Below are 12,321 nucleotides of genomic sequence, written 5' to 3'. Positions count from 1 at the left end.
ATGTTGGAGGAGGGAGCTGGGGGCAGGAATCTGTAAACATCAAGAGGATAATGGAATCACAAGCGTTCATCAGTATCAGAAACAAATGAGGTTAGAGGAAACCTGAATAATTCCTTAGCAAGTCTCAAGTAGGTCTCTCACCAGAAGAAATCATGCTTTGCATATCTCGTGAACTCTTTAATATCTGCTCACCTGGGTTTGAATCTCAGCAGAGTTACAGTGATGAATACTGAAAAAAGAGAAAAACAGGGGTTTCGCACTCTGAATTGGGGTGGGTAAGAATATAGTTTTACAGAATTTGGTAGAGAAAAAAGTTTCTATTGATTCAAAATCAACCTTTTATGAAAATTTCCTCTGAAAAGATCTCTATCTAGTTTTTTTGTTTGTTTTTTTGTTTTTTTACAGATAGGAACAGTGTTTCATGCAAGAGAAAAAGCATTCTGTTTTGGTGAACATGGAAACTGAATTCTCAGATTTGGGGCTTCTAATGGCAAATTAAATCTATCTCACCAAGAAAAGAGAATGAGAAAAAGAAATAACTTTTATACTGTGGCAAATAACTGGTGTGTTGATCTTTTTAAATCTCCTGATTTCTTTACCTTGTCATGGTTTTCCTTAATGGCGACACAGGTTTAAGAAAATAAAACACATCTGATAGAAGTTCTTTGTCTTCCCCCTTTTAAATTATTTAGTAACATTCGGTAGCTAAGAAATTGTCTCTGCTCCTACAAAAAAACCCCTATGCTAATTGTGGCCAGAAAAATCAGTAATTATAACAGATTATACAAAGCAGGAACGGCTACACTAACGTTAGGGAGTAAGGGGTGCAATTATGTGGCTCAGCCTAAGACATCTTCACTCTGAATCTCTGTGAAGAATGAAGAAAAAAAAGCTCCACACCAAAATTGAAGGGGACCAGTTTTCTGATTGTGTCCTAGGGGATTTGGATAAAGCTCAAGCAATTTGAAACATACCCTCAGGTTGTACTCAGCAGAATTCCTGACCTCTGCCACATCCTATCTATCATAAGCCTTTATCAGGAGAAGATGCCAAATCACAAGCCATTTGGTGGCATATAATTGCTTCGACATTGACAGCAGAAGGGTATATATCATCTCCTATGTTAAAAGGGGAGTGAGTGTTTTAAATGGAAGAAGACTGAATATAAAAGCAAATTTAAATAAACACGAAAGCGAAGCTAAACCAATACTAAACTGAAAGAGATATCAAAATAAAATGAAAGCTTAAATATGGACTGAAGAAAATAATAATGTAAAATTTCTAATGCTACTTTCTGATCTATTAGAAATATTGAAGAAACAAGAATTAGGAAAGAAGCGGAAGAAGGAAGGAAGAAAGGAGGAATAGAGAAAATAATATGACTTAGAAAAGCTTATGAGAGCATGGAACTCATTTTATATATGTGAAGCTTTGTGGTTGGTTTTGTGGATACAGAATTAAATAATACTAAAATGTGCAGAGAGAAAGGTCTTCTATTTTTTCACTTATATCATGAGGAACATCTCTGGGCAGTCTGTCTTCATCTTTAACACCTTCAAACCTTCCTTTAAAGAGGAAAATCAGAACAGGCCACAGACTCTGAGCCTTTGGTTGATGACAGCATCCAGCTCAAATTTAATTACACTATGTTATTTTTAGTGTATTTATTTTTGTGGTTACCCTCTATTTATGGCAAGTGAACTGGTTTCCATTTGTGATTGGCCTGTAATTTTTTTTTCTTTACTTACATTTATACAAACAGAGTCAACTTAGAGACAAACATCAGACAGATGAGAGTACAAGGTGAAGAAAAGAAAACCAGTGTGGGTCCAGTGTGGGTTAGGCAAAAACCTTGTAAGAGGCACTGACGTGATTTTAGTTAAGAAAATATCAATGTAAAATCATAGACTGTCAGAGCTAGAGGAGGCTAAGAGCAGACAATCTGAATCCCCTCTCCTTGTAAAAGCCCCAAAGACAGGGCAGGAATAGCCAGAGAATGGACACTACAGCCTGTAACAGCAAAGACGATCTTTAATCTAAGCTTGCTACCTCCTCCTCCAGTGCTATACTGTTATTTAACTTGTAGGCCTCTCCAAAGCTATATGTGTTGGAACTGGCTAAATGTATCTAGTCCACAAGGATGTCAGAATACTGAAGCAGGCGACAAAGGATATATTCTTTATTAAGATGGATAAAACTTGTGCAACTTGAAGAACCACAGTGACATCTAGTGGTGCTTGTTGATAATGCAACTTTCCATGCAATTCTCGGTTTAAGCAAGCTTGTCATTAAAAAGCAAATATTGTTTTGTAGAATATTCCTCCTTTGGGATTTGTCTGCTTTCTCATAAGTAGAATTAATTTTTAACGGGAATATCGCATACATAAAGTTGTGCCTTCCTTAATGCATCACACCGAGAGGCACATGAAGATGGTTTGTTCCATCATTGGTGAATATTAACTTGGACGACTTGGTTTACCCACTGGAAAGTTACTGTCTGTCCCTTTCTAATTAATAAATGAGTTTTGAAGTGATATTTTGAGGCTATATAAATGTCTTTTTCCTTATCAAACTTTAATCCACTAGTTTTAGTATTCATTGGTGATTCTTGCCTGAATCTGTTACTACTCATAAGGGTTGCAAAATGGTAATTTCATAATTCTGTCATTCCTTCTTACATTTGTTTTAGTTATTATTTTACTGAAAGAAGTTATTTTCCTATTTTCTTGTTTATTTATGTTTATATTTATTTCTTAGTATGGACTCATGAGTTCTTACATCATCTATCATCTATACAACAGGTTATATGTATAGATATCCAATATGGCTACCATATTGGACAGTGCAAACACAAACAATTTCATTAGGTTCTCAACTAACTATGCTCTCTCTTGCCTCTGGGATTTTGCCTGTATTGTTGCCTCTCATGTGAAGACCTATTCCCAATAGATTATAAATTATGAAAGAATTCATGAGTACGTTCATGTATGCATTATATGTGCTAAGTCACTGTAGTCGTGCATGACTCTTTGCAAAACTATGGTCTGTAGCCTGCCAGGTTCCTCTGTCCATGGGATTCTCCAGGCAAGAATACTGGAGTGGGTTGCCATGCCCTCTTCCAGGGGGTCTTCCTGACCCAGGGATCAAACCCGTGTCTCTCATGTCTCCTGCATTGGCAGGCAGGTTCTTTACTGCGAGTGCCACCTGAGAAGCCCATGTATTGTATGAATGGTATACATATTATATATGTTAGATATGTAGTAGATTATATATTCATGTCTCTATTATAAGTCATAGTGTTTACTATACATAATCTATAATCTATTGCTATTGTTATTTATTTCTCTTCAAAAATACAAACGTCATGAAAGTCAAAAAAGTATAAGAAACTGCTGTAAATTAAGGAAACTGAAGAGCTATGATGGGTCAATGCAAAGTCCAATTCCAGATGCAGTTCAGCTATAAAAGACATTTGGGGATAATTGATCAAATTTGAATAATCTTATAAATCACTTAGTATAGATTAAATAATGATACTATAAGTGTGTTAAATTCTATCTTGATCATTTTACTGTGATTATGTGAGAAAACATCCTTGTTAGAAAATATACTTTAAAATATTTAGGGCTAAGTCAGCATTATATCTGCAGCTTATTTTTAAGTGGTTCAAAAAATCATAATATTACATGTGCATTGAGATAGAAAATGATAAACAAATGTGGCAAAGTGTGAACAATTGGTGAATCTCATTGAAGGGTACACAGAGATTCTTTGTACTATTCTAGCAACTTTTCTGTAAGTATAAAATTTTTGTCAAAATAGTAATGATAAAAAGGGTAAAATAAGGTTTTAAGGAAGTTTTTTAAATTGTTTATTTGTTTTTGGCTATGCTTGGGTCCTCATTGCTGCGGCAGTCTTTTTCTCTAGTTGTGGCAAGCAGGAACTTTGTTGCAATATGCAGGCTTCTCATTGAGGTGGCTTCTCTTGTTGTGGAGATACTGTACGTGGGCATGCAGGCTTCGGTAATTTCCACGGGTGGACGCCAGCAGCTGCGGTTCCTGGGGTCTAGGGCAAAAGCTCAGTAGTGATGGCGCATGGGCTTAGTCACCCCTCAGCAGGTGGGATCTTCCCCACCCAGGGATCAAACCCATGTCTCCTGCATTGGCAGGTGGATTCTTTACCACTGAGCCACCAGGGAAGCCCTTAAGGAATTTTCATGTCTTGTTTATTAATAAATGAACAAAAAAAGAGAGCAAAGTAAATACAAATTTGCACTACAGGCTTGAAAATTTCCAAGTCTCAGTGTTCTTTCCACTGCTGCTTACAGTTTGAGATAAATGCCTGCTTTTTCCATTAGGGAATTATCTTGCCAGTCAAGGAAATCTATTATAAATTACTAGTTTAAATTCTCCAGATGTCTGAAGAATCCCTCAAAAACACACATATTTTATAAAAGCTCATACACTTAATATCATCATGTAAAAAAAGATTTTTATGCAGACTTTATCCAATCAGCCAGCTGTGATTACTCTTAATTTGGAATAGAAGAAGTTGGATATGAAAAAAATTGCTCTGAAATATAAATATCCCCATCTTAAAAGGAACAGAAAATGAATACTGGAGAGGATACAATCATAGTGAGTGACTTACTGGGTTTGGGGGGAAGTTGATGTGAACATTGTATAAAAATAAAAATAAAAAATTAATTTTGGGCTTTGTAACTAAACAGCCATGGGTTAGAACTGCAGTTCTAGAACTTACTAGCTGTGTGGTAAGATGGTATGATATTTGGGACTGTGTTTCTACAGCACCTTACACAGAACTGAGAAAATATCAGTTGTCCATAATAAAGAACACAGGTGGTGTTTGATGGAGATCATCTGTAAGCTTCTGAACAAATGAAACCTCCAAAGCCCCCAACACAGAGAAGCATCCAGGAAGTAAGCCTTGAGATGTCTTCCTTATCACCTCCACTGATTTTAAGGATAAGAATAAAAAATTCTAAAAGCATGTGTCTGTGTACAGGCATGCACCATAGTGTAATAGTTAAGCAGATTCTGAAGCCAGCTGCCTGTGTTCAAATACTTAGCACTTTGAACTCTGAGCAGATACCTGGACTCCTCTGTGCCTCAGTTTCATCATCTGGAAAATGGGGATGATAGTAGCTACCTCAACAGATGGGTGTAAGGAGTTAAGGAGTTTGTTTCATGTAAAGGGATTAAAAGGGAATCTTACAGAGGGCAAGAGTTAGCCATTATTTATTTGGAGAATATGAGAAAAAAGGATGTAGTGCTACTTAGGGATAAACGTGTCAGATGTTTAGAAAACATGGACCATGAGCTCAGTTAAATAGAAAGCAGGTATTCATAAGGACTTGGGTGACAAAGCTTAAGGGGATAGAGAGGGGATCAGTTCCCTGATTCTCAGAACCTACCTAAGTCTCTTTAAATCCAAGGTAGGCGGGAAGCTGTGTGTAACACAGGGAGCCCAATGCGGCGCTCTGTGATGCCCCAGAGGAGTAGGATAGGAGGACAGTGGGAGGGAGGCTCAGAGGGCAGGGGTGTATGTATACTTGGAGCTGCCTCACATTGCTGTGCAGCAGAAACCAACACAGCATGTAAAGGCTTAGCCTGCAATTAAAAATAAATCTACATAAACAACTACAGGGCAGTAGCCACTAAAAGGATTGGGTGGTTCAGTGAAGTGACTGTGCACACACGGATCCCCTTCCCACCATGCTGGGCATGGTTAGCAGGGGACTGTCAAAGTCCACCTCCTATGATGTCCATGGCGTTTTATCAACTGTGCCTCCACACTGGATTCTAAAGACATTACGCAGCACCTGAGCCCCCTGAATACCCCCCACCTCTGTCTTCAGAGTATAATGTAAAATGTGTGCATCTAACAAAGCAAAATGTTACCTTGTGTTTTCAAACTTTGTGGCCCAGCAAGTGTCTGTTCCATATTTCAGTAAAAGGACTCTTAACTTTACCATCTGTGTGAACCACTGGGTAATCCCCAAATAACACTGCTTTCTGTCTTTTTTTTTTTTTTTTTGAAGTTTTGAAAACTTTTATTTTACATACAAAGAGCTAGTATTATTTCCGCCTAGGGGTGATGTGCTGGATGAGCCATCTAAGGAAGTTCAGTTAGTCCAACTTAATGAAGCTGATGTCCTTCGCATACTGGCGGAAACACTGGCGGCACATATTGAGGCCGTATTTCCGGATCAGACCGTGCCGGTTTGAGCAGACCCGGCAAGAGCGAGAACCCTGGCCGAATTTTCTCGGATGGCTCCAGTAGAGCTGCTGGTGACCCATGTTGCTTTCTCGGTTGCAACGAGGTAAAAGGCTGCTTTCTGTCTTTTTATATACAAATATCTTCTTGCCAAATAACCAAGTGTCCTTTGGCTGTTGCTTCCCACCCTAGACACAAATGCATTTCTTATATATCATCTCTTTGAGCTATTATTTGCTTTTTTTTTTCTTAAATGAGAAAGAAATGACAAAACCTAAACCCCTAAGAGCCTACCGGGTAAAGGCTGGCTGTAGTATGAGATACAGATTGAAAGTTTTAAATGTTCTTATGATACAAGGTAACTCAGTTAAGTGGCTTCCTTCCCTTCACTTATATTTGAGAAGCGCAAAACATTTGGTTTTTACAAACATAAAACACTGTGCTTCATTTAGGGAGGAGTTTCAGGGTAATTTAGGGAAGGCTTTGGAAAAGATTTATTAAACAACTAGAGAGAAGACAGGAATTTATAACGTTTACACCTATCTATCCTTCATGTGTTGTCTCTCTGAGCGATGTAATACTTATCTTGGGAAGGAAGCAGTTTTATTTCAAATATAAACCCAGACTTGACTCCCAGTCTCAAATATTTCCCATTTGTTCTTATAAGCAGTGTGATCACAGGGTCTGCATGATTTGTGGTTCTAACTACATGGACAGCATTTTCCAAATAACTGGTACAAGGACATTTTATAGCCAGCAGCTTCCAACTTTCATGTCTTGACGAACTGTGGCTTGCCATGTATTAAGATTTATTCTGGGACTTCCCTGGTAGTCCAGTGGTTAAGAATCTGCCTGCCAATACAGGGGACATGGGTTCAATCCTGGTCGATCCCTGGTCCCACATGCCTCTGGGCAGCTAAGCCCATGTGCCATAGATACTGAAGCTGCACTCTAGATCCTGGGAGTTACAGCTACTAAGCCCACACGCCCTAGAGCCCATACTCTACAAGAGAAGCCACTGCAGCAAGAAGCCTGCACACTGCAACTAGAGAGTAACCCCTGCTTGTGGCAACTAGAGAAAGCCTGCACAGACACACAGCAGCCAGAAATAAACGTTAAAAATCTTTAAAAAGCAGTTCTTAATTTAAAAAAGATTTATCCTGCACCCCAACTTTTATTTATTCATTCTTTTCTCTTTTAAAACAATTCACCAAAATTTTGATGTCACAATGATTGTTTTAAATTTCATCATACCCCTGAAGTTCTCACTCTTTCATCTTTTCATCAAAGTTTACATATAATACCTTCAAATGTAATGAAACAACTCTTATGAATGCACCATAACAGATCTGGATATTTGGATATTGTTTTGAGGTGAGCAGGTATAATAGAAAGAGTCCCAGACTGGAATTCAAGAGATCCAAACACTATTTCCGGCTTTGCCATCAACTGTGTGGGCTTAGACAGGTTGGTTTTCTCTCTTATAAAATAGGACAAATGATCAAAATCTCTGAAGGCTTGTTTACCTCCAAAAATTCTATGGTTCTTTAATTCTGTATGCTTGTGGGAAAGAAACTGATGATGTTTTACCTTAAATATAAATAGTTCCAGACATTTCTGGGTGGTTAGTCAACCAAAGTGGTCGGTAGCCTAGCTCTCACGCGTGCACCTGTGCTGACTTGCCCACCAGACTTTATTGCTTCACTGCAGAAGCCCTATAGGCTGTTATATAGCTGTGAGCCTTAACCGCAAGTGTTCCTCAGAGACAAACGTCTTCATGTCTATTTCTTCTCTAAGAATCTTCTTCTGTAAAAGCAGTGGTTCCAAAAGCAAGGGACCCCCTCCCCCACCCCCCACTCCCACACACACTCACCAAAAGAGCAGGAGTATTTGCTCCAGATCAACAATTCTCATCTTCCAGTGGGATCAGAATTATCTGTAAAATATGTAAAAAGGTAACTACTCAAACTCCATCCCAAACCTGCCCAATCAGAAGATATGGGGTGGGCCCAGGCACTTACATTTTTCATAAGCTTTCCACCTGCTTCTAATGCCTGACAAAAATGGAGAGACACTATAAAAATTTGGTGGTATCAACAATGCAAAATTCAGGTGTAGATCCAAGCTCAAAATACATTCCAGTGAAACACTTTTCTTATTGACTAATGTAATTAAAGGAAAATGAAAATGTAGATTCTACACTGTCACAAATGAACTCCAGATTTATCCCGATTCTTTGACCAATACAGAATATTTGCACTGTGTGGTTTTCTTAAAGAAGAAGCCAAACTTGCCCACTCATCACAGCATCTCTCATGTGAACAGAGGGTTTTGATTATTACAATCTAATTTTCTAGAGCAGGTAGTGGTGGAGAGAGTATCTGGGGTGGATTAGAAAGCCCACTCGACCCACCTCAACTTCTGACAACTGCCGCCAGGTGGGAATGTGTAACCCCAGGTGGCCAGTTCTTCTGATTTTCCAAAAGAAGCTAGAAATTGAGTTTGTATGTATAGTCTTATCAAAATGACTGGCAAATAATTCAAATGCTTTCTTAAAACATCATCTAAAAATGCACCATTGTGGCCCAACAACAACAGAAAAAGCAAAATTCATCAGCAAAGATTTCACCTGAATATCTGAAGTTCTGTCTTACAAGTTCTGAGTTCTAGATCTAGAATTCAGTTAATCAAAAATTATCTGGCAGAAATTACTTCTAGCAGACACATAATGTAATGCTCTCTGCCTCTAGAGCAGAATTCTCTGCCATTTTTTAGCTACAGGGCTTATACAGGTGCTGCATACTAAGTTCCTTTGTTGACTCAGTAGGTGTGGCGAGGCTCTAGCCCTGTGCCAGGCACTGAGAATACAGTGGTCAACCAAACTTTAAAGTTTAATATTTGGCACATCACATTAAAAAAAAAAAATACATGAAGCTCACCACTCCATCAGTGGTAAAGATTAAAAATACAGATGGGCAAAATTTTAAGAGCAGAATGATGATTCTTTCAGATGAGGTTGAAAACCAGAAAAAAAAACAAAGACTGGCCAATGATCACACAGCTTGAAATGGAGTAAAAATTAAAGCCCAGAGCGTCTGTCTTTACTCTAGGCTCCTCTCCTCACTTCTGCTGCCTACTTCCCTGAATTCAGGAGGGTAGATAAAGGATCATCAAAGGAAATTAGTAGGTTTAATGCCAACTGGAGAGATGACTTCAGTTTGGCAAGTTGTCACTTGGAAAATAGTAGAATATTCCATCTAGAACTGACTCAGAATTTCATCTACATTCAAGGAGTTGATTATTTCCTGCAAGTCAGAGGCCATTCTCTTACCTTAGAATGTATAACACAATAGCAATGCAAGGAGTTGATTATATCTATTTAGAAATAAAAATTAAGGGTCAATGAGCCAACATTTATAAAAAATAGATTAGGAGAGGAACACCAAGTTTAGTGTCAGTAAGAACAGGGAAGAGAAACAGGACACCAGGAGTGTGGTTAACTGCAGTGCAGGGCTGTTGTCTTCACTGGAAACATCCTACCTTTTTTTTACTCTCAACCGTACTGCAGTCAAATCCCCAGTCCACTGAAGGAAAGAAAGAAGTTCTCTGAGTGGCCACAGTCACTAGTTCTATAAACTGCTCTTAGTATTTTTTATTATTTTCTAAGTAAGTACTACCTACAAATACAAGCCTATTTTTAAAGGGGGTATTCTCTACTTCAGAGGTGGGAGAAACAGGTGTGCCTTAACTGATAAATTACAAAATTGTTTGGAATGTATTTCAATTTCAGAAACTTGAATGATAGGCAGTGGACTTCAAAAAGAGAAGTGAAAGAGACTCTTGGGTAGGCAGTGTTTGTCAATGCCCCTAGTTTTGCTATCACTGAATGTAAAGGCAACTTTGAAGAGACTAATTCCAAAAGTGAGATTATGGGTGATTTTTGTTCTTTTTAAATTCTTTACTTTCCAAATAGTGTTGAAAAAATGAGGAAACAGGTTTTTTTTTAATCATGCAGCATTTAAAAAAAAATCAAAATCTTATAATTAATTCCTGTTTTCAACTTGGCAGGATTCTAAAACTGGAAAAATTCTATTTTTATGAAAGCCAGAGAAGAAGCAACTAGAATGTAAAACTTTTTCTTTAACATCTCCCCCCACCTCCCTAGAACGGCCCATGATTTAGTAATACTTAAATCTCTGTAGTAACACTTAAATCTCTGTAAGGTTCTTGTCCCTTTACCAAAGGCAAAGAAAAAAGCTCTCCCAAATAAACCTGGAAACTGAAAATTTTTTCCTTCTCCATTAACCATTTCTATTCACAATTTGACATATGTCAAAACCTTCTGGGAAAGCAGTGTTTCCAACGTAAAAGGCTCATGAAAACAGGGCATGTTCTTAAGAGAAAACACAGAAGACTTAATGAGTGATTTCAGGGACCCTCATGTTCAGTTGGAAAACCAGGCCTCTAGAGACGCACTGTGCAAATAGCATGATTTAGATCATTAGGACAACAGTTGTACACGAAGAAAGCAAAAAGCAATACAAAGTGGAAATATATGTTGCTAACTAGCAATGACAGTTTCAGTTGTGTAGTACTAATTTTTTGATGTCAAAGTTCATATGGTGATAACATTATTAAGAGAAAACAGATGAGTGGAAAGACATATGCATTGTCTAAAAAACAATGGCAATCAAGCAGACAAGATCCATTTTCTCACTTAATTTGATCAAGGATCATAGAAGGGAAATTGAATCTAATTTTCTGGTTTTCTCCTCAGTAGTATAATCTAGGTGGTTAAACTATATATCTTCTTCCTAAGTCAAATGTCGGGCTGTGTGCTGAAGACACATTTTTAAAAATGACTGGAAAATAGAAATTTGAAATACGGATGGCATCACACAGTGCCACTGTCCCAGCATATTAGAACAAGGAACAAATTAAGTCAGAGAGGTTCTCAATGGGTATACTTTGAACCATTCACAGGTGTATTCCCAAAGTTTACATAATGTGTAAATAAGAAAGTAAGTGTTGCTTCAACCAAGGTGTGGCAGTCATCGGCACAACTGATGCCTTCTCTTTCCAGGCCCAGGAGGAAGATTGAACTTCCACAGTCTCTTGTGTGGATGGGACCACAGCCGTGGCCATGGGGTGGTAAGCAGAAAAGACCTGGGTCCACTGCCGGGAGGAGCACGGACAGCCTTCCAGAGCCTTCTGCTTTGCCGTCACCATCAGGCAGGTTCGCAACAGTGATGGTTCCTTCAGCCTAGATACCCGAGCGCTTGTGCAGACACGGCAGCCTCACCTCTGCGCTACCACACACTTCTGCGGTGTTTGTCCTAAACCTTTGTTCTGAAGCACTGATGTCTTGAGGGGTTACTGCAACATAGTCTTGCTCTCCTAACTGAAACCAAAGGATACGCGCTGATATTTGTTGTTATTATTTGTTGGTATTGTTATTTGTGTTATTTGTCCACCAGGCTGCTGAACTGAGTGGCTCATGTGACTTGGTAAGTAGAGCTGGGGTCTCTGTGCTCTTAGGAGGTTAAAAAGTGTATTGTATTGTGAAACTGATGACAAAGAAGTCCCCATTTTCATGAAGACATCTGAGAACTTTATGTCTACATGAGAGCATCCTTTGATGCCAAAGGATTGCCGTTCACTGGGCCATAAATAATTTTAGTTTCATATGCAGTCTTATTCCTTCAAACAAGGCACCAGGAAGCTTAACGTCTGAACCGGTTTAATTCGATTTAAATCGGTTTAAACCGATTTGAATCTGTTTAAATCGGTTTAAATTCGAGATCACCTCTACGTTCAACAGCCTCACTACACCACCAGAGGGAGCCATCTGCTCTGTTTTCTGCCTCACCAGGATTGCCAGGACAGTGAGAAACTTCCAGCTACACCTGGAGAGAAATTCCTTCTGGTCTAGCCACTTCCTTTCTAAATGTAAAACCATGCTGGTGTTGGGCTAGTTGGATAGAATTACAAAGGAAGCTATGAAATGCATGTTCTCGGGTACCCCAAAGGTTGTTGACTCAGTAAGCCTGAAGTGGAGTTTATGGATGCATGCTAAGTCACTTC

At 38.6% G+C, this 12,321-nt stretch overlaps 1 protein-coding gene across 1 annotated transcript; it reads right to left on the bottom strand.

The window, feature by feature from the left end:
* Nucleotides 1-6,037: 6,037 nt before the first annotated feature.
* Nucleotides 6,038-6,350, bottom strand: LOC122439623 (40S ribosomal protein S29-like). Its single transcript, XM_043464837.1, has one exon. It carries the CDS (start codon nucleotides 6,318-6,320, stop codon nucleotides 6,150-6,152), a length of 171 nt encoding a protein of 56 aa, XP_043320772.1. The 5' UTR covers nucleotides 6,321-6,350; the 3' UTR covers nucleotides 6,038-6,149.
* Nucleotides 6,351-12,321: the final 5,971 nt, after the last annotated feature.

This window comes from Cervus canadensis, chromosome 4 (genome assembly GCF_019320065.1).
Source record: "Cervus canadensis isolate Bull #8, Minnesota chromosome 4, ASM1932006v1, whole genome shotgun sequence".
Lineage (NCBI taxonomy): Eukaryota > Metazoa > Chordata > Mammalia > Artiodactyla > Cervidae > Cervus > Cervus canadensis.
Note: the sequence above shows the minus strand (reverse complement) of the source record. Positions and strands in the feature narration are given on the sequence as shown.

Coding starts and splice junctions, on each gene's coding strand:
- LOC122439623 (XM_043464837.1), bottom strand. CDS start 6,320: ATGGGTCACCAGCAGCTCTACTGGAGCCATCCGAGAAAATTCGGCCAG.